The sequence below is a fragment of the Lepidochelys olivacea genome (assembly GCF_965140295.1).
Source record: "Lepidochelys olivacea isolate rLepOli2 genome assembly, chromosome: 6".
NCBI classification, from domain to species: Eukaryota; Metazoa; Chordata; order Testudines; family Cheloniidae; genus Lepidochelys; species Lepidochelys olivacea.
In genome coordinates, this window is record NC_140416.1 from 66637424 (window position 1) to 66665294 (window position 27871).

General features: G+C 44.6%; 2 protein-coding genes across 3 annotated transcripts; one reads left to right on the forward strand and one right to left on the reverse strand.

The window, feature by feature from the left end:
- Nucleotides 1-644: 644 nt before the first annotated feature.
- On the reverse strand, nucleotides 645-18050 carry JMJD7 (jumonji domain containing 7). 2 transcript variants are annotated; one of them, XM_084632743.1, is made up of 8 exons: nucleotides 17934-18050; nucleotides 16484-16637; nucleotides 15443-15696; nucleotides 14529-14585; nucleotides 13362-13457; nucleotides 6162-6238; nucleotides 2133-2292; nucleotides 645-853 (listed from the first exon to the last, which is right to left on the reverse strand). In XM_084632743.1, the coding sequence occupies exons 1-8, from the start codon at nucleotides 18016-18018 to the stop codon at nucleotides 765-767; spliced, it is 972 nt and encodes a 323-aa protein (XP_084488869.1). In that variant the 5' UTR covers nucleotides 18019-18050; the 3' UTR covers nucleotides 645-764. The 2 variants fall into 2 exon arrangements, with proteins under 2 accessions (XP_084488869.1, XP_084488870.1); XM_084632744.1 differs by lacking the exon at nucleotides 17934-18050 and adding an exon at nucleotides 17544-17764.
- Nucleotides 6659-8350, forward strand: LOC311523049 (uncharacterized protein; the record flags this gene model as incomplete). The annotated part of the gene is made up of 2 exons (XM_084632742.1): nucleotides 6659-7241; nucleotides 7830-8350. 2 exons carry the CDS (start codon nucleotides 6659-6661, stop codon nucleotides 8348-8350), a joined length of 1104 nt encoding a protein of 367 aa, XP_084488868.1.
- Nucleotides 18051-27871: the final 9821 nt, after the last annotated feature.

Consider the following 27871-nt stretch of genomic DNA (forward strand, 5'->3'; position numbering starts at 1 on the left):
TGGCACCGCAGACCGCGCTGCACCCTGGAAGCGGCCAGCAGCAGGTCTGGCTCCTACGTGAAGGCGCACATTTGGCTCCACGCAGCTCTTGCCCACAGGCGCCGCCCACCCCCGCCTCCAGCTCCCATTGGCTGGTTACCAGCCAATGGGAGTGCGGAGCCAGTGCTCAGGCAGCACGTTGAGGCCCCGCCCCCCCACCTATGAGGCGGACCTGCTGTTGGCCGCTTCCATGACACAGCGCCATGTCAGAACAGGTAGGGACTAGCCTGCCTTAGCCGGGCAGCACCGCTGACAGGACTTTTGACAGCCCGGTCAGCAGTGCTGACCAGAGCGGTCACAACCCAGTGCCTTACATTCCATGACCCAGTACTGGGTTGCGACCCACAGTTTTAAAACCACTGCTCTAAAGAATCTAGCAAAGGGAAAGGAACACACATGGTTTACATTTTTGAGGTTTCCAAAACCTGCAGTGGCTCCACTAAAATTCTGCCTTCCTTGAGGCATCTGAGGCTAAGCATGAAGGCTTTGAAATGTCAACAAGCCCTCTCCTGTCAAGCCAAAAAAGATAGCCATTTGGGTTGGAATTTCACTTAACGCCCGCATGATACCATCTCCAAAGGCAAGCAAGACAAATATCCTCTGACTGACATTTGTTGAGGATAATTTAATGTTTAGTTCTTCTAACTCAAGCATATTCGTACTCCAGGCAGACGCATATAATTCAGTCACATTAGAAAGGTTTATGACTGAGTCCCCAGAATCAGCTACACCAGTGTCACAGCTTTTGAGAGAGAATCTAGAAGTTGATAGTAGCTGTACTTCAGGTCATATTCCATGTCATACCAATAATTCACTGAGGAGACAAGAGATAGGAAAATTGTTATTGTCTGGTGTTAGAAATGCCTTTTGGCCATATTCACATGCTGCTTTAGAAGGTAATGCAGGCACTCATTTCTCAAAACTGGATGAACTTTAAAAGAATCCCACCTCTGACTAGAGCCAAGCATAATGCAGGCAGGCAGTGAGTCAGCATCTGTTACATAAACTCTGCCAATGCACCTCAGTCCTTACTCACATTAACCCCCAAAACAACAGTCCTGGGACTCTCCTGAGCAGACTTTCAAAATGTTTAGAAACAGAAAATGTGCGCTATGATCTAGGCCAAGAACACAAATTCATTTTAATTTATGACCTACTCTAGATTTGAACCTCTCTCTCCCCACAGTTTTTAAAGGATGGTGCACTAACCCACCATTTTGCCTTGGTGATCATATGGAAAGTGTTTTAATTTTGCCTCTTAATTAAAATGAAAATTAATACATCTTTTTACCATGCTATGGCAAGTACTAAAATAAATGCCTCCAATATCTGCAAGCGGTGTTATATATTTGCTTTCATAACTAGGTTGATGTTATTCAACACTCATCTGTTACTTATTTTTTCTCTGCATGGAAAGAGTTGCTTTGGCAGAATAGATACAGTAAAGCCCTTCCTTGCATCCTGCAATACAGACAGTAATGGTTTAGGCGTAGAAGAGTAGAAAGGTTTGAAAGTCTGGAGCTCTCTAAGCGGGTGGTGGGGGGAGGGGAGAGAGACAGACACACACACACACACACACACACACACGAGGAGATTTTTGTTAAAAGGCAGAGACAAGAAGTAACTTGTACATTTGTTTGGTTTTCTTTTATGCAATAAAGACTCATTTTTACTGGTCTGATAATAACAGACACTAAAAATCCAAACTTCCTTGTGCAGTTTCTTTGCCTATGGTGTACAGTCAGCCAATTTGCAGCCAGCAATCAAATAACCTGCTTAGCGCTCTCTAACAAAACAAACTACTACAGGGGTGGCTGTGTTTGGCTCTCTCTCTGCAGCCTCAAGGACTAGCTGATTTTTCCTACCTTGTTCATCCATTTCACTACATTCTTTTGCAATTCTATATAAAATATTATCAGAATAGTCTTTGCAAGTAGGTAACACTATAGTCATGTGCCAAGATGGCTAACTCTACCAGGGATAAAGAAGAAAAGACTGTGAAAGTGCCCTTGTACTCAACCATGTTTTGATGGAGAAAATGGACTATGCCATCATGGATTGAAAATATGTTTGTCACTAACAACTCTTCTTACCTGCTATACAACCATGTGACTGCTTAACATGATGAAACCAGAGAGAAGGGAGGTACAACATCTCACCAGCTTTCACTGTGCACCGCAAAGGCCTTGCCTGGGCATACTCTGGGTATTGTTCAAGATCTGGATTTAAAGGATCCAGTGGAATCCATGGAACCTGCAAGGAGAAGAGTATGTTGTACGTGCAGCATTTAACAAGATATAAAATGTTAGGGTCCCCCAGAAAATGGAGTTGTTAAACAAAAAATTCACTTACTGAACTTGTAATAAAATGTACTAGAAAATATATAGTTGTAAATCCTGTAAAATCCACTTTACCATATTACAAGAATCCTCCTTTCTATAAGATATGGTGTTGGATCCTTACATTTACCAAGTACTAACTGCAGACTCTGTTTAGGGCATAGGAAAAGGGATCTGATTGTTTGTGACAGAGGTTACATGGCAGGGAATGGACCTGGGATAGAAAATGGATGGGGGGGAAAAAGAGCGTACCTGAAGGATTGCTGAATGAAGACAGACATGGTTAGCCTATTGGTAGGAAGTATGAAGGCCAACAAAAGCAGAAGATAAGTTGAGCTTGGGTAACCTACAGTTTTTGGGTGATACACATATGCCAAAATCGAGGAAAGAAGTGGGACCTCTAAACACTGAGGATGGGGTGGAGATTAGAGATAATCTAGGCATGGCCCAACACCTAAATGAATACTGTGCCTCAGATTTTTGTGGGAAACGAGGAGTTTAGGAGTAGTGCCAGGGTGGCTAATGGAAACAAGGATATGGAAGTAGAAATTACCACATCTGTGGTGGAAGTTAAACTCAATCAGCTTAATGGGACCAAATCAGGGGTCTCAGATAGTTCCTTTAATATTCTTGAAGGGAGGTTGACATATAAAATTGCAGGACCAATGACAAGTATTTTTAATGAATATGTAAGATTGGGGCTTGTACCCTACGATTGGAGAATTGGTAATATGTCACTTGTTTCCCAGATCACTCTTTCCCCTTTCTTAAAAATTATAGGCTTATTAGTTTAACCTAAATTGAATGCAAGGTCTTGGAACAAATTTTGAAAGATAGTTAAAGACACAGAGGTAAACAGCAATTGGGATAAAATACATCACGGTTTTACAAAAGGTAGATAGTGCCAGACCAACCTGATGTCTTTCTTTGAGAAGATAACTGATTTTTTTAGCCAAAGGAAATGCAGATCTAATCTTTATGGATTTCAGTAAGGCATTTGATACAGTTCTACATGGGAAATTAAAGTATTAGAAGATGGGGATTAATATGAGAACTGAAAGGTGAATAAGGAACGAAATTGCAAGCCCATTAGTAAGAATTTTTTATTAATCTGTAAACTCAGGGGTTGTACCGTATGACTGGAGAATTGCTAACATAGTTCCTTTTTAAGAAAGGGAAAAAAAAGCAATTCGGGTAACTACAGGCCTGTTAGTTTGACAGCTGTAGTATGCAAGGTCTTGGAAAAAATTCTGAAGGAGAAAGTAGTTAAGGACATTGAGGTCAATGATAACTGGGACAAAATACAACATGGTTTTACAAAAGGTGGATCATGCCAAATCAACCTGATCTCGTTCTTTGAGAAAGTAACTGATTTTTTAGACAAAGGAAATGCCTTACTGAAATTGAGATAAATTAGATCCACTGCATTTGATACGGTTCCACATGGGGGATTATTAGCTAAATTGGAAAAGATGGGGATCAATATGAAAATTGAAAGGTGGAAAAAGAACTGATTAAAGGAGAGACTACGACAGGTCACACTGAAAGGTGAACTGTCAGGCTGGAAGAGGTTACTAGTGGAGTTCCTCAGGGATCGGTTTTGGGACCAATCTTATTTAATCATTTTATTACTGACGTTGGCACAAAAAGTGGGAATGTGCTAATAAAGTTTGCCAATGACACAAAGCTGGGAGGTATTGCCAATACAGAGAAGGATGGGGATATCATACAGGAAGATCTGGATGACCTTGTAAACTAGAGTAATAGTAATAGGATGAAATTTAATAGTGAGAAGTGCAAGGTCATGCATTTAGGGATTAATAACAAAAAAATCTGTTATAAGCTGGGGATGCATCACTTGGAAGTAACAGGGGAGAAGAAGGGCCTCGGAGTATTGATTGATCACAGAATGACTATGAGCCTCCAATGTGATATGCTATGAAAAAACCTAATGCAGTCTTGGGATGCATCAGGCGAGGTATTTCCAGTAGAGATAAGGAGGTGTTAGTACTGCTTTACAAGGCACTGGTGAGACCTCATCTGGAATAGTGTGTGCGTTCTGGTCTCCCATGTTTAAGAAGGATGAATTCAAACGGGAACAGGTACAGAGAAGGGCTACTAGGATGATCCGAGGAATGGAAAACCTGGCTTATGAAAAGAGACTCAAAGAGCTTGGCTTGTTTAGCCTAACCAAAAGAAGACTGAGGGGAGATATGATTGCTCCCTATAAATATATCAGAGGGATAAATACCAGGGAAGGAGAGGAATTATTTAAGCTCAGTACCAATGTGGACACAAGAACAATGGATATAAACTGGCCACCAGGAAGTTTAGACTTGAAATTAGACAAAGGTTTCTAACCTTCAGAGGAGTGAAGTTCTGGAACAGCCTTCCAAGGGGAGTAGTGGGGGCAAAAGACGTATCTGGCTTCAAGACTAAGCTTGATAAGTTTATGGAGGAGATGGTATGATGGGATAGCCTAATTTTGGCAATTAATTGATCTTTGACTATTAGCGGTAAATATACCCAATGGCCTGTGATGGGATGTTAGATGGGGTAGGATCTGAGTTACTACAGAGAATTCTTCCCAGGAGACTGGTTGGTGGGTCTTGTCGACATACTCAGAGTTCAGATGACTGCCATATTTGGGGTCGGGAAGGAATTTCTCCCCCAGCTCAGATTGGCAAAGACTCTGGGGGTTTTTCGCCTTCCTCTGCAGCATGGGACATCATGTCTCACTTGGTGATTTAAACTAGAGTAAATCGTGGATTCACTGTAATTTGAAGTCTTTAAATCATGATTTGAGGACTTCACTAACTCAACCAGAGGTTATGGTTCTATTACAGGATGGACTTGGTGAAGTTCTGTGGCCTGCGATGTGTAGGAGGTCAGACTACATGATTACAATAGTGCCTCTTGGCCTTAAAAATCTATGAATTTAGAGCAACTGTATAATTTTATAACTGCAATCTTTATCCCTTCTTATCCTCCTTTTCGTCATGTCTAAAATTGAATTGTAAGCTCTATGTACTTATTAGCCTGCATTACCAGGATATCTAAACACTTCCTAATCTTTCACATATTTTCCCTCAACACCTCTGTGTATTACTACTGAAGTATTACTATCCTCAATTTACAGCTGAAGAACTGAGGTGCAAAGAGGCTGAGTGACTTCCCCAAGGTCACATAGAATGTCTATGGTGGAACAGGAAACTGACCCAAGCCCCCCAATCCCAGGCTAACACCCTGGGCACTGGGCCATACTTCCCCTCTTTGGGACAGGGATCTAGTATTTGTATATAATTTTGTATGGTGTCTCCTTTCAATCATTCTGACCAAATAATAATTACCACTATGAATAAAAATGGTTTATAAAGATAACTACTATGTTTATAGCACCAGAACATTTTTTCTAGGATGAAATTCACCCCTCTGCAGAGGGCCAACACAATGTATGCACAGCAGTGAAATTCACCCTTGATGAGCTAAATTCCTTTATCTGGTATTATTTAAAAAGACTTTTAATGGACCTGTTTGTGTTCAGCGCACAGAAGACATTATTTTGAAAGGCTATTCCTTTAACAGCTATTGATTTCAATAGTTCCCAGTTTGCAGTTAGAGAGGCATCTTAGAAACAGGACATACTCAAATAATAACCACAGAAACTTGCAAGGGGTCACAGGGCACAGTGGAATACCTGAAACTACTTTTGACTAATTTTTTTTTAAATTGACAGGTTGACAAGTTGATGGTGTTCTTTTAATACAAAGATGTCATAAGTACCTTGTCTGCAGCCTTTTCATCCACAACCTGAAACGAACCATCTTCTGATATGCAATACGTCGCAGGCAGGTAGAGCTCTGAAAGTGTAGAGCATGGAAAAGGTTAAATGGCATTAATCTCAATAATAAATACAGAGTCTTAGCCCTGGTCTACACTAGGACTTTAGGTCGAATTTAGCAACATTAAATCGATTTAAACCTGCACCCGTCCACACAGTGAAGCCCTTTATTTCGACTTAAAGGGCTCTTAAAATCGATTTCCTTACTCCACCCCTGACAAGTGGATTAGCGCTTAAATCGACGTTCCCGGCTCGAATTTGGGGTACTGTGGACACAATTCGATGGTATTGGCCTCCGGGAGCTATCCCAGAGTGCTCCATTCTGACCGCTCTGGACAGCACTCTCAACTCAGATGCACTGGCCAGGTAGACAGGAAAAGAACCGCAAACTTTTGAATCTCATTTCCTGTTTGGCCAGCGTGGCAAGCTGCAGGTGACCATGCAGAGCTCATCAGCACAGGTGACCATGATGGAGTCCCAGAATCGCAAAAGAGCTCCAGCATGGACCGAACGGGAGGTACGGGATCTGATCGCTGTTTGCGGAGAGGAATCCGTGCTATCAGAACTCCGTTCCAGTTTTCAAAATGCCAAAACCTTTGTGAAAATCTCCCAGGGCATGAAGGACAGAGGCCATAACAGGGACCCGAAGCAGTGCCGCGTGAAACTGAAGGAGCTGAGGCAAGCCTACCAGAAAACCAGAGAGGCGAACAGCCGCTCTGGGTCAGAGCCCCAAACATGCCGCTTCTATGATGAGCTGCATGCCATTTTAGGGGGTTCAGCCACCACTACCCCAGCCGTGTTGTTTGACTCCTTCAATGGAGATGGAGGCAATACGGAAGCAGGTTTTGGGGACGAAGAAGATGATGATGAGGAGGAGGTTGTAGATAGCTCACAGCAAGCAAGCGGAGAAACCGGTTTTCCCGACAGCCAGGAACTGTTTCTCACCCTAGACCTGGAGCCAGTACCCCCCGAACCCACCCAAGGCTGCCTCCTGGACCCAGCAGGCGGAGAAGGGACCTCTGGTCAGTGTACCTTTTAAAATGCTATACATGGTTTAAAAGCAAGCATGTGAAAGGATTACTTTGCCCTGGCATTTGCGGTTCTCCTAGATGTAGTCCTAAAGCCTTTGCAAAAGGTTTCTGGGGAGGGCAGCCTTATTTCGTCCTTCATGGTAGGACACTTTATCACTCCAGGCCAGTAACACATACTCGGGAATCACTGTAGAACAAAGCATTGCAGTGTATGTTTGCTGGCATTCAACCAAAATCCGTTCTTTATCTCTCTGTGTTATCCTCAGGAGAGTGAGATATAATTCATGGTCACCTGGTTGAAATAGAGTGCTTTTCTTCAGGGACACTCAGAGGTGCCCGTTCCTGCTGGGCTGTTTGCCTGTGGCTGAACAGAAATGTTCCCCGCTGTTAGCCACAGGGAGGGGGGAAGGTTGAGGGGGTAGTCACGCGGTGGGAGGAGGCAAAATGCGACCTTGTAACGAAAGCACATGTGCTATGTATGTAATGTTAACAGCAAGGTTTACCCTGAAAGAGTGTAGCGACTGTTTTATAAAATGTGTCTTTTTAAATACCGCTGTCCCTTTTTTTTTTCTCCACCAGCTGCATGTGTTTCAATGATCACAGGATCTTCTCCTTCCCAGAGGCTAGTGAAGCTTAGAAAGAAAGAAAAACGCACTCGCGATGAAATGTTCTCCGAGCTCATGCTGTCCTCCCACACTGACAGAGCACAGACGAATGCGTGGAGGCAAATAATGTCAGAGTGCAGGAAAGCACAAAATGACCGGGAGGAGAGGTGGAGGGCTGAAGAGAGTAAGTGGCGGGCTGAAGAGAGGGCTGAAGCTCAAATGTGGCGGCAGCGTGATGAGAGGAGGCAGGATTCAATGCTGAGGCTGCTGGAGGACCAAACCAGAATGCTCCAGTGTATGGTTGAGCTGCAGCAAAGGCAGCTGGAGCACAGACTGCCACTGCAGCCCCTCTGTAACCAACCGCCCTCCTCCCTAAGTTCCATAGCCTCCACACCCAGATGCCCAAGAATGCGGTGGGGGGGCCTCCGGCCAACCAGCCACTCCACCACAGAGGATTGCCCCAAAAAAAGAAGGCTGTCATTCAATAAATTTTAAAGTTGTAAACTTTTAAAGTGCTGTGCTTAAAGTGCTGTGTGGCATTTTTCTTCCCTCCTCCACCACCCCTCCTGGGATACCTTGGTAGTCATCTCCCTATTTGTGTGATGAATGAATAACGAATGCATGACTGTGAAGCAGCAATGACTTTATTGCCTCTGCAAGCGGTGATTAAAGGGAGGAGGGGAGGGTGGTTAGCTTACAGGGAAGTAGAGTGAACCAAGGGGCGGGGGGTTTCATCAAGGAGAAACAAACAGAACTTTCACACCGTAGCCTGGCCAGTCATGAAACTGGTTTTCAAAGCTTCTCTGATGCGTACCGCGCCCTCCTGTGCTCTTCTAACCACCCTGGTGTCTGGCTGCGCGTAACCAGCAGCTAGGCGATTTGCCTCAGCCTCCCACCCCGCCATAAACGTCTCCCCCTTACTCTCACAGATATTGTGGAGCACACAGCAAGCAGTAATAACAGTGGGAATATTGGTTTCGCTGAGGTCTAAGCGAGTCAGTAAACTGCGCCAGCGCGCCTTTAAACGTCCAAATGCACATTCTACCACCATTCTGCACTTGCTCAGCCTGTAGTTGAACAGCTCCTGACTACTGTCCAGGCTGCCTGTGTACGGCTTCATGAGCCATGGCATTAAGGGGTAGGCTGGGTCCCCAAGGATACATATAGGCATTTCAACATCCCCAACAGTTATTTTCTGGTCTGGGAATAAAGTCCCTTCCTGCAGCTTTTGAAACAGACCAGAGTTCCTGAAGATGCGAGCGTCATGCACCTTTCCCGGCCATCCCACGTTGATGTTGGTGAAACGTCCCTTGTGATCCACCAGAGCTTGCAGCACTATCGAAAAGTACCCCTTGCGGTTTATGTACTCGGCGGCTTGGTGCTCCGGTGCCAAGATAGGGATATGGGTTCCGTCTATGGCCCCACCACAGTTAGGGAATCCCATTGCAGCAAAGCCATCCACTATGACCTGCACATTTCCCAGGGTCACTACCCTTGATATCAGCAGATCTTTGATTGCGTGAGCTACTTGCATAACAGCAGCCCCCACAGTAGATTTGCCCACTCCAAATTGATTCCCAACTGACCGGTAGCTGTCTGGCGTTGCAAGCTTCCACAGGGTTATCGCCACTCGCTTCTCAACTGTGAGGGCTGCTCTCATCCTGGTATTCATGCGCTTCAGGGCAGGGGAAAGCAAGTCACAAAGTTCCATGAAAGTGCCCTTACGCATGCGAAAGTTTCGCAGCCACTGGGAATCGTCCCAGACCTGCAACACTATGCGGTCCCACCAGTCTGTGCTTGTTTCCCGAGCCCAGAATCGGCGTTCCACAGCATGAACCTGCCCCATTAGCACCATGATGCATGCATTGTCAGGGCCCATGCTTTCAGAGAAATCTGTGTCCATGTCCTGATCACTCACGGGACCGCGCTGACGTCGCCTCCTCGCCCGGTATCGCGTTGCCATGTTCTGGTGCTGCATATACTGCTGGATAATGCATGTGGTGGTTGATGTGCTCCTAATTGCCAAAATGAGCTCAGCGGCCTCCATGCTTGCCTTGGTATGGCGTCCGCACAGAAAAAAGGCGCGGAACGATTGTCTGCCGTTGCTCTGACGGAGGGAGGGGCGACTGACGACACGGCTTACAGGGTTGGCTTCAGGGAGCTAAAATCAACAAAGGGTGTGCCTGTACATCAAGGAGTATTTCAGGCAGGACTGCACGGAGGGTTCCAATAAGAAATGGTGCACCTAAGTTATCGTTGTTATTGGAACAAGGAGGTTAGCCTGGCCTCTGATTGATACATGGCTAGATTTACCTCGTTGCACCTTCTCTGTGAGTGACTGCAGTGTGATCTAGACAGGGGAGGAGGAAAATGAGTACAAAACAAATCTGGTCTATTTCTTGTTCTGACCCACTCCATCTATCTTTTACATCTTTGGCTGGCAGCAGACGGTGCAGAAGGACTGCATGCCATCCACAGCTCATGGCTGCTTGGCAGAAGATGGTACAGTACGACTGCTAGCCATCTTCATCTCTTGCCTGCCTGGCATAAGATGGTACAATACGACTGCTAGCAATCCTCATCTCTTGCCTGCCTGGCAGAAGATGGTACAGTACGACTGCTAGCAGTCCGTATCGCCTGCCCGCTCACCATAAGACGGTTCAATAGGACTGCAGGACTAAAGAGAATGACCTGGTCAAGTCACTCCAAATTTAGTCCCTGCGCCCATGTCTGCCCAGGCGCTCCCAGCCGACGTGGCCAGGAGCACCTCGGACACGACGAGGACGACTACCAATTGTATTGCACCGTCTGCTGCCAGAAGGCAATGGGTTGCTGCTACTGTGCAGCAAAGCCGTACCGCGTCTGCCAGCACCCAGGAGACATAGGGTGACGGTTACCTGAGCTGGCTCCATGCTTGCCGTGGTATGGTGTCTGCACAGGTAACTCATGAAAAAAGGCGCGAAACGATTGTCTGCCCTTGCTTTCACAGAGGGAGGGAGGGAACGGGGGCCTGACGACACGTACCCAGAACCACCCGCAACAATGTTTTAGCCCCATCAGAGTGCTCCATTGTGAGTGCTCTGGACAGCACTCTCAGATGCCCGATTGTTTGCCATTGCTCTGACGCTGGGAGGGGCGCTTACAGGGTTGGCTTCAGGGAGCTAAAATCAACAAAGGGGGTGGCTTTACATCAAGGAGTATTTCAGGCAGGACTTCACGGAGGGTTCCAATAAGAAATGGTGCACCTAAGTTATTGTCGTTATTGGAACAAGAAGGTTAGCCTGGCCTCTGATTGATACATGGCTAGATTTACCTCGCTGCACCTTCTCTGTGAGTGACTGCAGTGTGATCTAGAAGAATGAGTCCCCTAGACAGGGGAGGGGGGGAAGCAAATCTGGTCTATTTCTTGTTTTGATCCACTCCATCTATCTTTTACATCTTTGGCTGGCAGCAGACGGTGCAGAAGGACTGCATGCCATCCACATCTCATGGCTGCTTGGCAGAAGATGGTACAGTATGACTGCTAGCAGTCCGTATCGCCTGCCCGCTCACCATAAGACGGTTCAATAGGACTGACTGCAGGACTAAAGAGAATGACCTGCTCAAGTCACTCCAAATTTAGTCCCTGCGCCCATGTCTGCCCAGGCGCTCCTGATCGACCTCACAGAGGCGACCAGGAGCACCTCAGACATGACAATGACGGCTACCAGTCGTACTGTACCGTCTGCTGCCACAAGGCAAGGGGTTGCTGCTACTGTGTAGCAATGCCGTACCGCGTCTGCCAGCACCCAGGAGACATAGGGTGACGGTTACCTGAGCGGGCTCCATGCTTGCCATGGTATGGCGTCTGCACAGGTAACTCAGGAAAAAAGGCGCGAAATGATTGTCTGCCCTTGCTTTCACGGAGGGAGGGAGGGAACGGGGGCCTGACGATATGTACCCAGAACCACCCGCGACAATGTTTTAGCCCCATCAGGCATTGGGATATCAACCCAGAATTCCAATGGGCAGCGGAGACTGCGGGAACTGTGGGATAGCTACCCACAGTGCAACGCTCCGGAAGTCGACGCTTGCCTCGGTACTGGCGGAGCGCTCCGCCGAGTTAATGCACTTAGAGCATTTTCTGTGGGGATACACACACTCGAATATATAAAACCGATTTCTAAAAAACCGACTTCTATAAATTCGACCTAATTTCGTAGTGTAGACATACCCTTAGTGACATAGTACATGACACTTTCACAGATGGACTCAAATATTAAGATACCATCACACAACCACCATTTCCAGTTCTCTTTCCTCTGCTTCCTTCTTCCCTTTGTTCATTCCGTGACACATGTCCTTCAATTTCTGTCCTCCCTATTACCAGCTCCGCACTCCTCTATCACAATGTTTTCCAATGCCTCCCTTTTCTAGGGCTCTGTCCTCTCTTCCTTCAAATGAATTATTTTTTCCTTTTCCTCAACACACATACACCTACCTTCTCTTGATCCTACTTTGTTCCAATTACCATCCCACTTCCCTTTTCCAAGTCACAACTTCTCCCCTATCTTACCCCTATCTTATTTTCTGTCCTTTCTGCTTTGGTCATTCTACCAAGAGAGCTTTCATTGGAGTTCTTAATGACCTGTGGCTAACCTTTCACTTCTAGTTTTATCTTATTTGGCTTATCAGCCATTTTAGAAAACCTGGGCTTCTCTTCTTTTATTGCTTCTGCACATGTGGTTTTCTGATTCTGCAGTCCAATGCTGATTGCACTTTTGCTGATCTTTAGATATTATGATAATATATAAAAACAACACACACAAACTGGTATTAATCCTTCATTAGAGTTACAAATCTAAAAGCTCAAAAGTCAGGGAGTAAAAATAATTAAGGTTCTTGTGAACAGGTTCACATAGCCCATCTTATATACCATATGTTGTGCACATTAATATTTATGTTAAATGTATACTTGTAAAAGTAACAGAGAAATAGGAAATAAAAGCTATGGGTATTCTGGTCAAGCTAATGTTAGTATAAGAACCTTATTGTGTTCTTTGTTAGATTTCAGCATTTACATTTGTAACTTTAATTTTTCGTTAATGTATATATTTGTATTTAATTTCCCTGCTTTTTTCCAGAAAGAAAGAGAATCAGCAGAAGGAATCAAGAACTACTGCACATGAGGATCCTGTAAGCTTCACCACAGAGGAGATATTTTAATAATTCTAAAGCTGGAGGAATTCCAGCCAGTCCGACACTTAGAGCACAGATCCAGGTGCCAGATCCTCAGCTGGTATAAATCAGAGTAACTTCACTGAAGTCAATAATTTATACCAGCTGAGGATCCAGCCCCAAGAACAGAAATCTCTACTACTCCAAATAGTAAGTATTTGATAATAGATTTCTATTCACATTGCAAAATGTAACACTGAAAATGTTATCAGAACGTTATTCCTGTCTCTACCTTTCATTAATTTGGACACTTCTCTTTACACATTTATACACACTCTCAAGCATGTACCATAGGGGATGAAGGGGCGGTCACTTGGTGGATGCAGTAGAAAATGTTTCTCGCCAGAAATCACACAGTACAAGTTCTCGTAGTGATCTTTATGTACTAAAATTGAGAAAGAAGAAAAGCACCACATCACAAATTGTAGCAAACTGAAAGTGACAGCTCTTATTGGCAGTGGTAGGCTGCTTCTTCTTCTTGTGGCCAGAGGAGAAAGAAATAATAATGAAATAATATTTCATATGTATGCAGCACTTTTCATCCAAAAGGATTCCAAACTACTTCACCAGCAACATAGAGAGAGCAATACAGAAAAACAGTCACTTCTGGGGTGGAACCTGGCAAGCAACCTGCACAGAAACACACTGATCAACAGTTTGAGGGCAGGCAGGAATTTTGGCTAGTGTCTCCGCTTATGAACATGTCCTGAGATCTTCAGTGTCCAAGGAGAGCAGACATTACCTCATTTTTTAAAAGTCTCATCCAAAATACCGCCACACAGAGCAAATTGCAAGGTACTCAATCTACCTCAGAAGAATACAGGGCTGAGTCAACAATTCCAGGAACTGAAACTGTGATTCCAGAGAGTAAATGTATTTCAAATTTGATGACTACACCACTAAACCATCCATTTCTGCTCTGCTCTAAACTCAAAATTTCACAGAAAGGAGATGGCTAGGACAAAAAAAGAGAAACACAGGAGCTGCCATACCACCCCAGACCAGTGATCTAGCAAGTCCAATATTCAACATACTGCATGGGAGTTGCTAATAAACTTCAGAAGAGGAGGAAAATACCCATAATGTTATTAATTGTGCAAAGTTCTACTAGGGAAGGGAGAATCCTACCTGACCTTTACAGCAATTAGCCTGAGTTATGAAGCATGAGACTGAAATTTGATTGCTTTACTTTATACCCAGGTGCAAGATTTATAGGACAGAAACTCTCAGTATTCCACCTGAAACAATAAGCCAGATGCACATACAGATACAGCAGTCAAGTGCTGGGTCAAGGTGGGTAAGAAGAAAGATCATTACATATGAAGACGACAGTTAAAGTACAACCTATCCATTAGGATTTCACAAAGAGACCTACCCACCTTACCCCTCAAAACAAGTATGTCAAAATCTGAGCCGAGGGCACATACAAGACCTGACAGCATTATATGCTACGCACAGGATGTCACAGCAGCAGACTCGCCAAGCCAGAAATTCACAGCATCAGGCTTCTTTCCTGCAAGGGGAGGAAGAGGAAGTGATTTTTAACAGAAAATTAATTTGAATGTTATGTTTAAAGAGCTGCAGGTGAAGATTTTTCTGCCTACTCAGTTTGTTTATATTCTCCACCCACCTCAGTAAATATGTCAGCCTTGATCTCCAATAGCTAATAATTAGGAGCTCCTTCTAGACTGAAGGCTGTCGCAGAGACACACCATACTAACTGATGGAGCATTATTCATCCCCAAGGCTGTGCTTTTGACCTTCAGCTCACATTTTCTGGAGACCTGGTTCCCCAATACATAGCTCAAATCACAAAATAGCACTTCATGTACCAAAACCCCAAAGGGATCAGGAGAACCACATTAAAAGGAATGACTTATGCTCTAGCAGGAAAGTCGACTGTAACGAATAATCCTTTACTACCATAAGCAAGCACCTTCAACCGCACAACAAGAGGCAGAAAGGTAATATTAACGCAGCACTCTAGAGTATTGTCTATAATAGGCTTTAAAAAAAAATTCCACTTTTGCTATCAGTTTAGCTCCACAGGTGGTAGCAACACCCTGAACAATAGTGTAGACAGGGCCCCAGGAAGCCACCAACCTTTTTGCCACTTGTGGATGAAAATTATGTATATTAATACAATAGCACAGTTTCACACTCTATGAACCTGCTAAGCAAGCAAACTGTTTTGGAGTCCTCCAATCCACAGGGCAAGGTTAAGCTATTTTACGACCCCTCTCCTTCCTGAGTTGACAAAGCCATACTAACCTGTGCCAATTAGAAAGATAACAAAAATATCTGGCATGTAAACATCACAGAAGTTTAAAGTGCTATATAAAGTATTCACTGATTGCAGGGGGTGTTTACCGAGTGCCTCACTCATCCACGGTACCTCGGGCTCCACATCACCTAAAAGTTCAGGGAACTCCTCAGTCAGGTTTGAACACTGCTTCTGCACATAGAACACACTTGGAGAGATCACTTTCTTCTCCACAATGTCCAAGAAGTTGCTGAAAAGCATGTGCCGCTCCTCCGGCATGACAAACCGGTCCTGATAAACAGCATCAGCATAACCATTTGGCGTCACTGCCACACTCACCATCTTGGAGCCTGCTACCTTCCTGCAAAATATATCTGAGGTTCAGAGCCAATTGAGGAATCTACAAACATGTACTTTAGACAATTTTTTAAAATCACAATTTGCTGTGTGGATGTACTGAGAAATCCTCTCTCTTGGACACAGAAGTTTCAATTACTGAATTATTTCATGTCCACACCTGGGGTTTTTTTGTTAGTTTGTTTTTTGTTTTTTAAAAACAAGAGGAGCTTAGGTTTGGGGTTTTTTTTTTTAATAATCATAACTAATGCCACCAGGGCCAATTGAGGCAATGCTGCCAAACCTACAGCCACAGAAAACCCACCCCAATCAGAATAGGATGAAATGCCAGCACGATTCTGCTCATGCACCAAGGTTCACAAGGTGTGCAGCATTGACTGCTTTGTGCTGAATGAGTGCTTTAGTGAAAATCTGATTCTGCTGGGGAACCAAGACATCACTATCTATTGTAGCCCTGACTGGGGTACTCTGCACGTTCCTCCTGTTTAACAAGAAGCTCGGAAATACTATTTCCCTATCTCTCTCTCTCCCCACACACAAGTTCTGGCACACAAAAAACAAATCTCCCATGTCCTTTAATGGAACTAAGTATAGTACAGTAGTTGGGGGAAGAAAGTAACTTCTGAATTTTGGGTGCTGCAGCTGGGATGCCCAACAGAAGTCTTCACATAGGATTCCAGGTTCATTTGAGCCAGTCTTATCAATAATTTAAAAAACCGAACAAGAAGCTCTCTTCTGATGGTTTGTAATGTTCAGCTGAGCTACTGCCTAGCTTCAAAGTGGATTCCTACCTGAGATAAGTTAACGTCCACTTCTTCAGAGCTGGCCAGTGACCGAAGGCATTCTGAATTATACATGGTTTGTTTGGACACACCCATTCCCGATAAAATTCCAGCGGAGACAAAAGGCTATCTAGGTATGGCACAGATTCCGTCAGTCCCAACTCTGCCCAGACAAAGAAAAAATCTATTTTACAGAAGTCTTGAAAGCAGTTCAAGCCATCTCTACACTGTACTAATCAATTTTAAAACAAGTTAGAAAGTTTTCCCAGTGTAGACAGGACCATGGAGACTACACATCCCTACATTCAGTGCTCCAGCTTAGAACTGGTCATGCTCTATGCTGGAACCTGTAGTCTCCAGGGGTCAAAACCCTACATATTGATGAGGTGGTCTTCACTGTCAGACTCAGCACATGCAAAGCCACACAACTGGCCACAACTTGTTTCGGACTATTGGTTGCTGTGATTCATCTCCCACATGATAATACTTCATACAGACAAAAGACTAAAAGAAGGAAACAGCACCAATGGTGGGGCTCATACAACAAAGATGCCTAGAGATAGCCTCACCTTCTGAAACATTCAGCACCTCTCATCAGATGACTTTCATTTAGGTTCCTACATGTAATTTAGAGACCTGACTTTAAGGCCATTTTGCAAACTGGGAGCCTAAAAATCATTATTGTCTACGCAAATAAAGATATAATACATGCTCTGCTGGCAAACAAATCTATAGTTTTTTTTTATTTTATTTTTAGAGATTACACTAAACCAAAGGCAGAACATAGGAGAACCATCTCTAAACACAATGTTTTTCAAAGTTTCCCACATGGGGCCATTGGATCTTTAGCAGTAACCAGCAACGGATTTTTTTAACCGTTGGATTTGTGCACTGCTTTGCTTCTCCACAAAGTACGACAAGACCCAAAGTGGTTCTCCCCACGTCCTTCTCTGCTAAGTTTGTACCTTTGGTGGCATCAGGAATGTAAAGTCTGGCCTTCCCTGATTTTGCTGCAAGACCTCGGGGGGGGGGGGGGGGGCTCGGGGAGGTTTATTACTGGCTCTCCCACCTTCGCTACCGGGCCAGGGGGTGTCCATAGCCTCACAGAGCCAGGGGGTTAGAAGGGACCGCAACGGTCCCCGAGTCCTTCACTAACGGTCTTTCTCCAGCGTGTCCGCTGGGTACTGGCGTGAAGGGAGGGGGACAGACAAGCCCCGCAGCTGCCACGCGCTGGGACTCAAACCCCTTCCCCGCGCGGGGCGGGGCGGTTCCCCTTCCCTCGCCTTGCGGGCGCCACAGAGCCCGATCCTCTCAAGCCCCCGTGAGGCGAGGCGAGGACACGCCCCTCTCCCTGCGCAGGGACCTTGGGATGGTGGGGCCGCGCCACCAGGGAGCTCCCAGCCCCCCCCCGCTCTCAGGCCGGTGGCAGCCAATCAGGGCCCGGCTCGCTCGCGCTCACCCCTGGCCTCCGCCGGGAATGCCGCCAGGCACCTCCGCACCGTCCGCAGCGCCGGCACCTCCCCTTCCCCATCCGCACCCGCCATCCCTAGGCAGCCGCGGCCGCCAGCCGGCCGGACTAACGTCACCCCTGACGTAGTCACGCACCTCGACGCAACGTGCCGCTCGGCGCCTAATGAGCATGCTCAGTAACATCTGCTGAAGCCGCTGCCCTCGCTCTGCCCTTACATGGGATTCCAAGTGCTCAAGGGGGCAGGTCGGGGGCGGAGTCTGCGCAGGGCCAAGCGAGCGCACGTGCGAGTCAAACAGCTGGAGGCCGGGGAAGGACCGGGGCCAAGGGGCGGGTGCCGGGTTTGGGGATGGGCTGCCAGGCAAAGGGGATAAAGTTACTCCAGCTGGGGTGAGCCTTCTGCGCTGGCTGCAAAAGTAGGGCGCGTCTCAGCCCCAGGTTCCCAGGGTGGGGTTGTTAACGGCGAGGTGCAGCCTCTTGCTTTGGATTGAGCTGCTAAAGGAGATCGGTCTGAGTGATGTGTTTTACATGCGGCCACACCCTTGGAAATTAGAATGGTCACACGTGGTTGTACTAGTATCAGAGGGGTAGCCGGCCCTGGTACTCTGGCTCTGTAAAAGCGGCAAAGAGTCCTGGGGCACCTTCTAGACTAACAGACGGATTCGCGCTTAAGCTTGTGTGGGTGAATACCCCCTTTGTCAGATGCATGCATGCACGCACTAGTGTTTAAACGAAATCCCGTAGCAGTTCCTATACCCACATAGAGCCCCACAGGCATTCGCTGAGCTGAGCTACTGTTCCGCTTGTCTGAACCGAACAGCCTTGTCCTTATAATCCACCACAGACTGTGGGTTCACTTATTTACTTTTTCAAATGTTGTTTTTATTGCTGCCTCTTAGCCCTTCATTTACCTCTGTTAACACTGTGAAGAGGGAGGTTATTGTGCTATTTAACTTATATTTTTGATAGCAAATAATCATTGAAAATATTAATAGTTGCTTGCTAATAGCCTCTGCAGTGACAGCTCATCCTCTTTCCACTATAATGCTTCCTGGTTATATTGCCAGAGTAGTTTTTAATTCTACGCCTGCATTTTTGGGAGAAGTTTCTTGTACACAAATGTATTCTTTGGGATCATATGACATCAAGGCTGACTGATTTCCTTAGTTAATGTCAAAACTTCTCCAGTTTCATTTGATCCACCAACAGGGATTACCTTTGTCAATTGATATTTTGCCTCTCTATCAAGCACCCTAGTGCTTTTTCACATGTCAACACTTGTACGTAGAACTTGGTTCCTAAATATTCATTCCAGGCCTGATTTTTAAAAGTTGAAAGCTCCTGGATGCTTTTGAAAATCCTGCTAGTCACCTAAAGACCTTCAAAAATCTGGTTCTAGGGGCAATCTTGTATGAAATCTTTCTCAGAGGCTAATTTCTATTGTAATTTTTATTAAATATAGGTGCACAACCCCAAAATAGCTTAAGAACCACAAGAAATCAAAAATCATGAGTTATGCATCCAAAAGTAATTAAATTAATAAACAAATACTTTTTTTTTTATTTGCCATTTTGTTTCTGAGCCCTTAGGGCACACTAGCTTCATACTTTTGCTGTTACCTTGCCCAAAGAATCCATATATACCTAAAACATTTGTACATTCCTGTAACATTCAATACCATTTTGGACTTTTCCAGTAACATGTGAATCCCCCCCTTGCTTTGTAATTGAAAATTTATTAAAAATCCTTATTTCTGTAAGTAACTCCCCATCCTGTGAAGTGCACACCATGATCTTATTACTCCTTTGTATTCGTTGGCCAGGTGAGCATAGTGCTGACCTCACCTAGTTTGCCTTTTGGTGAAACTAAAGTGCCTTGTCCCCATTATGTTTTTACAGTGGGATAGTTAATGCATGTTAGGTTTCAGAGTAGCAGCCATGTTAGTCTGTATTCGCAAAAAGAAAAGGAGTACTTGTGGCACCTCAGAGATTAACAAATTTATTTGAACATAAGCTTTTGTGAGCTACAGCTCAATTCATCGGATGCATGTCAAGGTTCCTTCCCCACTCTGAACTCTAGGGTACAGATGTGGGGACCTGCATGAAAAACCCCCTAAGCTTATTTTTACCAGCTTAGGTTAAAACTTCCCCAAGGTACAAACTATTTTACCTTTTGCCCTTGGACTTTATTGCTGCCACCACCAATCGTCTAACAAATATATAACAGGGAAAGAGCCCGCTTGGAAACGTCTTTCCCCCCAAAATCCTCCCAAACCCTACACCCCCTTTTCTGGGGAAGGCTTGATAAATATCCTCACCAATTTGCATAGGTGAACACAGACCCAAACCCTTGGATCTTAAGAACAATGAAAAAGCAATCAGGTTCTTAAAAGAAGAATTTTAATTGAAGAAAAAGTAAAAGAATCACCTCTGTAAAATCAGGATGGTAAATCCCTTACAGGGTAATCAGATTCAAAACATAGAGAATCCCTCTAGGCCAAACCTTAAGTTACAAAAAGACACAAAAACAGGAATATACATTCCATTCAGCACAATTTATTTTATCAGCCATTTAAACAAACAGAATCTAACGCATATCCAGCTAGATTACTTACTAAGTTCTAAGACTCCATTCCTTTTCTGTTCCTAGCAAAAGCATCACACAGACAGAGAGAACCTTTGTCCCCCGCCCCCAGCTTTGAAAGTATCTTGTCTCCTCATTGGTCATTTTGGTCAGGTGCAAGTGAGGTTATCCTAGCTTCTTAACCCTTTACAGGTGACAGGATTTTTCCTCTGGCCAGGAGGGATTTTAAAGGGGTTTACCCTTCCCTTTATATTTATGACACGCCCCCCAAATCACAGATAGGGTGGAACACTGTCTATGATTTCTTCCTGGAGCGCTAGGAGAAAACAGAGTTAATAAGACACATGTATCTCTAAATGTACTACCAAGTATATAAAGACTAGCAATATTTTCCACATCTCAAGGACGATTTTAACCAGTTGATTCTGAGAAACTTTCAAGGGAGAGTGCATCAGCCACTTTGTTAGAAGCTCCTGAGATGTGTTGGATGTCGAAATCAAAATCTTGGAGAGCTAAACTCCACCGAATAAGCTTTTTGTTATTTCCCGTGGCGGTATGAAGCCACTGTAGCGCAGCCTGGTCGGTTTGCAGGTGGAAACGCCGTCCCCAAACATATGGGCGTAGCTTTTCCAGAGCGTAGACAATGGCATAAGCTGTAGCTCACGAAAGCTTATGCTCAAATAAATTTGTTAGTCTCTAAGGTGCCACAAGTACTCCTTTTCTTAATGCATGTTAGTTATCCTACAGTAAAAACTCACATTTTCTTAGCACTGAGGACACAGACTATAATGCTGACTTAGATGTTAAATGAACTATTATTATTAATAGCTTGATGATGCTGATACTGATTGGGTGGCTAACATTGCTCCTTCACCATTAATGGTATTTGCAGCTGAATGCCCCCCGCCCCACCCATTTGTGTGGGAGTCATGGAAAACTAGTTAAAATATTTTAAACTCAAGGAATTAAGAGGCTCCCCCCCTCCCCTTAACTTCTTTTGTTCCCTTCCCTTTCCTTATTAAGGGCTTGGCTACATGGAGGGACACTAAAGGTGTGAAATTAAGGCACTATAACTTATGTGCATTAACTTTCTTTGGATATAGCTACACAGCAAAGAAAAAGCCATGGATGGCCCATGCCAGCCAACATGGGCTTGGGCTGTGGGGTTGTTTCATTGCTGTGTAGCGTTCCAGGCTCAGGCTGGAGCCCGAGCTCTGGGACTGGGCTGGGTGGGAGGATCCTTGAGCTCAGAAGTCTATACAGCAATGAAACAACCCCGCAGCCCAAGCCCTGCAAGCCCGATTAGGCTTGGGGTTTTTCTTTACTGTGTAGACATACCCTACGCAGATACTCTCATTCAGAAGTAAAGTTGGTTTCGTTTTGGCAATGTCAGTTAGAGTGACCATAGAAGACTGCAGGAGTCCTTCCCCCAAACACCGTTAACCACTGAGGTCTTGACATGTCTTTTTAAGTATTCTAGAGTTGAGGTGTTACCCACATTTGATGTTTTAAGTCCAAAGAGAAGGAGCAAAGCAGTGGAGCACTCAACTTCCGTGAGTGATACCCTGTGTAGAAAAGCCTTTGCAATATTTCACCAGGTATCAGTTTTGGCCTGACAAAGTTTCAATACCTGAGTTAAGGTTAACATTTAATGTGATCTTGCTCCTTCTCTCTGCTCTGTGCTGGTCAGGACAGATTTCATGAGCAGGAAAATGAAGGCCTGATAGCATCATGGTAGGTCCTGCAGTGCATGCAGATAGGGTGGATTTGATTTAAATCAAATTGATTTAACTCATGATTTAAATCACTAGTCAGGAAGACTCGATTTAATCATGGATTTCTACATAAAAGTGCATTCTTGTTGCTTGTTATAACCTTAATACATATTCTTCACAGCTCAGTGATAGATGTAGGTTTGTTTTTTAGAAGGTACACACTATACATTTTTAAGTGATTTATTTTGAAAACTTTTCAGATTAGTTTTACAGCTATATCAGAAAATGAATGATTGGTTGGTTATTTCATTTACCAAAGGTAACTGAAGCAGATATTTATGAAGTCATTGGGAGTTGAACTATCTCCAGTTCAACAGGTTAATCATTAATATTTGGAGGATTTTCTTGCCATGCTGTATTAGGAGAAGAACATCACCAGACAGACATTTAAATTGTTTTATTTAACTAAAACAACAATGTTATGTATTCTGGATTTTTTTTCTTCAACAGCAAACATATAATATTTTAACAAAACAAGCATATGAATTTTTGAATTTAGTTACACATTCAAGTTTTTTAAATCAGGTTTGTTTTTGTTAAAATTGTTTTTAAACTAAAATAGTTAAGTGAAATATTTAAAAAACAAATTCAATCGACTATGTCAGCCAGGTCCACATGAGAAACTTAAAATATTGGCTTCTGCAGTTAACTCAGTCGTCATCACCTTCATTTTCCTGTTTGTTCATAATCTGGGAAAGAAAAACAAGCTTTCCTGATTTTTCAGGTCCCAAACAATTTCTCAGTTTGGAATGAATTAGTCCAAAGGAAGAAAATATTCTTTCTACGCCGGCAGAAGAAGCTACTGTTGTTAAAAGTGAGATTATCACTTCAACAGTCTCTGAATCCAAGTGCTTAAGTGACTTCCACCACTTCACTGGTGTGACTTTCTTTAAAACATCATCATCAAACATATATTTCTTGAATGGTTCACCCTTAGCTCTGAAGTTTATTATAGTTGGCATTATGGAGGGATGATTGCTGGATGTCCACGTCATAGCCAACTCCTCTTCTTCAGCAGTTAAGGTTTGACTCTGATACCGAGTATTGAGAATATCTGCAAGAAAATGAGCGGGAGATAGTGCTTGTCCCATTCGTTTTTTTAATGCTTGTAATTTAACTCTGTCATTGTATATTTCTCTTTTTAAGATCTCACTCCATTCCTTCCAAATTTCTATAGTGTCAGCAATAAAACAGCTATTTCCCTACATTGTGTTCAAGGCTACAGAAATAGGCTTCAGGGTACTCAGCATGTGTTCAACATTTCTCTTAAGCCCAGTGTTGAGAACTTTGGCTGTGACAGTGCCATCTATTTTTTCATGATTTTGTTCACAAACTGTCATCAGATTAGGCCAGTTCTTGATCTAGTGCTCAACACAGTCCACTACTGAGTTCCATCACACGTCTTGTGGGAGAGTTAGCTTGGTTCCTCCCACTTTTTTCGGAGGAGCTGCTCCAAAGTGGTTGTTACGGAAGTATTTTGCAAATTCAACATTTTATTTCTGGAACACTGAAGTCTTTGGCTAGGAAATGCATCAAATGAGCAGTGCAACTGTATGTTGATAGCTTGGGACTCTCTTCACTCTCTTCTAAATAAATTCTTCTCATCTTGGATACATTTGCAGCATTGTCTGTGACCAAGCTGCGTATTAGATATATGAATTTTTTTTCACAGTTTGTTATAGTTTTTACTGCTACTTCTTGTAAGTATTCTGCTGTGTGTGCATTTCCTGATGTATCAATTGTTTCTGTAAGGAAGATATTCCTACTTCTATTGTCACACAAGCACATACAACAGGATCATTGATAGGAACATTGCTCCACTCATCAAGACTCAGGTTAACAATTTTACCCTCTAGACCTTTTGCACACTGCTTAATTTCTCTTTCATACACATTATTCAGCAATTTTCCCATGACATCTGCTCTGTTGGGTGATCTGTATCCTGGTCTTAATGACTGAACCATATTAACCAAGTGTGGGTTCTCAATCATACGGAAAGGAGAGTTTGTTGCATAAACAAATGGGGCAATTTTTTCATCAATTACCTCTTTTTGCAAACTGTTGGTTCTTATCACAAACTTATCTCTGGTTGTTTCTGGAAGATGAATTTTTTTTTCCTTTTGCTACAGGTGATATACTGTGGCTATGTGACATATATGATGTGACAAACACGATCATTGGCAGATAACTCTGAAGCTATAGAAAATGATGGTGATCTTGAAGGTGGATAGTCTTTGAATCCTGTATGTTGAGGATGGATTCTCCTAAACAAAATAAGTCAATGCAGTTATTTAATTAGTATTACCATACTGCTCATTTAGTATTACTCATTGCATTCACTGACATTTAGTACTACTTTTAAGGTGAAATTGTAAAAGGAAGATCTGCCTATTTCAGCTATTTATTTTTATCACAACTGCATCTAAAATGAGAGTACCACAGAGTAACAACTATATTTTTTGCTCAAACATGAAAATTCAAGAATAGTCCAGAAGGAAGACAGGCAGTCCTTAAGAAAGGAGTATGAAATAAAAAAGTTTACCAACCTGAAGATCCTGCATGTTGAGATATGTTCCTTTCATCATCTTCAATGCAGCTTCCTCCTGAGAAGGAACACTTCTCATGATGTTGTTTCATTCGGACAACCAGACCTTGCATTTCTTTGTTGCACTGTTTGCACTTTGCACGCATGCCTGTTTGACTCTCAAGTAGAGGAACTTCATTAAAAAATATTCCCAAACTGGGTCTCTTTTACGGCCTGCTGCCATTATAGATTTTCCCTTCTGTGAGAGAATGGTATGGTAAATCTCAAATCAATGAAGGCGACACTCAGGAAGACCTCAAGACTTCTGGAATATGCTGCTTAAAGAGTTTCACTTTTGTTTCTACTGCCTGTCCCTCCCTTCTCACATTTATCTCCAGACTTCTTCTCATTGTCCAGATCTATTCTACCCCCAACAATCTTCTATTCTTTGAACTTTTTGAAACTTTGCACTTTTAGAGAGAGGTAAGGGATTGACTCTCTGTACATGAATTTACAGAGGGACAATAGGATTGAGGTCTGTTATTTCTCACCTCTCTATATTATTTATTTAAAAACATTTTTGCTAACAAGCATGTTATCTCTGGAGAGACAACTCCACAGATTGAGAACTGCAAAACTAAGCATCTCCGATGGTATCTTCTAGACTGAGCACTGAGTCCCATTGAGTAGATAGAAAGATTAACCTAAATAATCTATACAGAAGCCCCTGGAACCACATAAAATTGGGTCCCTAATCCATGAACTATTGGAACTCATTTACAAACTTTTCTTAAACATTACACGAATATATTGTCTCATACTATAGAATTAGAATTTATAATCCCTACTCCATGATGAGATATCCTTGAGCTATAATGTATCTTAAAACTATTTTTAAATTGGTTTTTTCCTCAAAAAGCATTTTATCAAAAAAATCCCATTTAAATTAAAAAATTTAAAAAAACAAACACAAACATTGATTTTTATCCCCTCTGCATGCAGAGGTTGTTAGCAAGAGCGTGCACATGTGTGCTGTGAGGGATGTTTTTACTGACAACACTGAGAAATGGCTTGAGAAGAAAGAGGGCACTAACATTCTGATGAAGAAGATCTGAAGAAACCAGGCACGTACACTACATATTGTGGCCACATTATAGAGACGTAGGGCTAGATTCACAAAGGTTTAGGTATCTAAGTCCCAATTTTAGGCTCCTTTGCAATTCCCAGAACTCCCACCAAACACTTTAGGCACCTAAACTTACTCAGCACCTGCATTTTCAGGGTACAAGTTACTTAGGCACCTAAGCTTTTGCCTCTGGGCATGCACACAGCTGCCTTACTGTCGGCACCTGGATTCCTACCTTCCACCTAAGCCCCAGAGCAATTTACACACCAAGAAAGAGGGGGGCAAATGCCTATCTTGTCTATGGGGCCGGATTAGGGTTGCCAACTTTCTTCTCGCACAAAACCGAACACCCTTGCCTTGCCCCACCCCTTCTCTGAGGCCCTCCCCCTGCTCACTCCATCCCCACTCCCTCTGTCGCTCACTCTCCCCACGCTCGCTCACTCATTTTCACTGGGCTGACTCAGGGTTGGGGTGTGGGAGGGGGCTCCGGGCTGTGGGGTGGATCCAAGGGGTTCCGAGTATGGGAGGGGCTCCAGGCTGAGGCAAGGGGTTGGGGTGTGGGCACAGTGACCAGATGTCCCGATTTTATAGGGACAGTCCTGATATTTGGGGCTTTTTCTTATATAGGTGCCTATTACTCCCCACCTCCTGTCCCGATTTTTCACACTTGTTATCTGGTCACTCTAGGTGCGGGAGGGGGTACGGGCTCTGGCCTGGGGTGCAGGTTCCAGGGTGGAGCCAGAAATGAGGAGTCCACGGTGTGGGAGGGGGCTCTGGGCTGTGGCATGGAGTTGGGGTGCGGGGGGTGAGGACTCCAGCTGTGGGTGCGGGCTCAGGTGTGGGGCCGGTAATGAGGGATTTGGGGTGCAGGAGAGGGCCTCGGGCTGGGGCTGAGGAGTTCAGAGTGCGGGAAGGGGCTGGGGCAGAGAGTTGGGGGCAGGGGGCAGTGGGCAGCGTCTGGCTGGGGTGAGGGATTAGGTGTGCAGCAGCAGGGGGCTCCAGGCTGGGGATGAGGGATTCAGAGTGTGGGAGGATGTGAGGACTCCAGCTGGGGGTGCAGGCTCTGGGGTGGGGCTGAGGATGAAGGGTTTGGGGTATAGGAGGGTCCTCCAGGCTGGGGCCAAGGGGTTCAGAGGGTGGGAGGAGGATCAGGGCTGGAGCAGGGTGTTTGGGTTGTGGGGGGAGGGTCAGGGGTGCAGGCTCTGGGTGGCACTTACCTCAGGTGGCTCCCGGAAGCAGCGGCATGTTCCCCCTCCAGCTCCTACGTGGAGGTGTGGCCAGGCGGCTCTGCGTGCTGCCCCGTCTGCAGGCACCACCCCCGCAGCTCCCATTGGCTGCAGAGCCGGCACTTGGGTCGGGGGCAGCGCATGGAGCCCCCTGGCTGCCCCTATGCATAGGAGATAGGGGGGGAATATGCCACTACTTCTGGGAGCCGTGTGGAGCCATGGCAACCAGGGAACCTGCCTTAGCCCCACTGCGACGCTGACCGGACTTTTAATAGCCCAGTCAGCAGTGCTGACTGGAGCCACCAGGGTCCCTTTTTGACTGGGCATTCCAGTTGAAAAGCAGATACCTGGCGATCCAGTAGGTGAGCTGAGAATCAGGTCCCATTTAAAATCTGGCAGGAGGAGGACATGGTGTCACCCCCGATAACTTCTATCCCAGTGGTTAGAGAACATGGTTGGGATGTGGGAGACTCGGGCTCAATTCCCCCCTCAGGCAGAGTAGGAGAAAGGATTTGAACAGGGGTCTCCCCAATCCCAGGTGAGTGCTCTAACCACTAGGCTGCAAGGTAGGCAGCAGCACCTCTTCCTCGGACTGTTTTGCGTGGAGTTAGACACCTCCCTCGCTCATTCTCACAAGGGGTCAGACTAGATGATAGTCCTGGTCCCTTCTGCCCATAAACTCTATTAAAGATGGG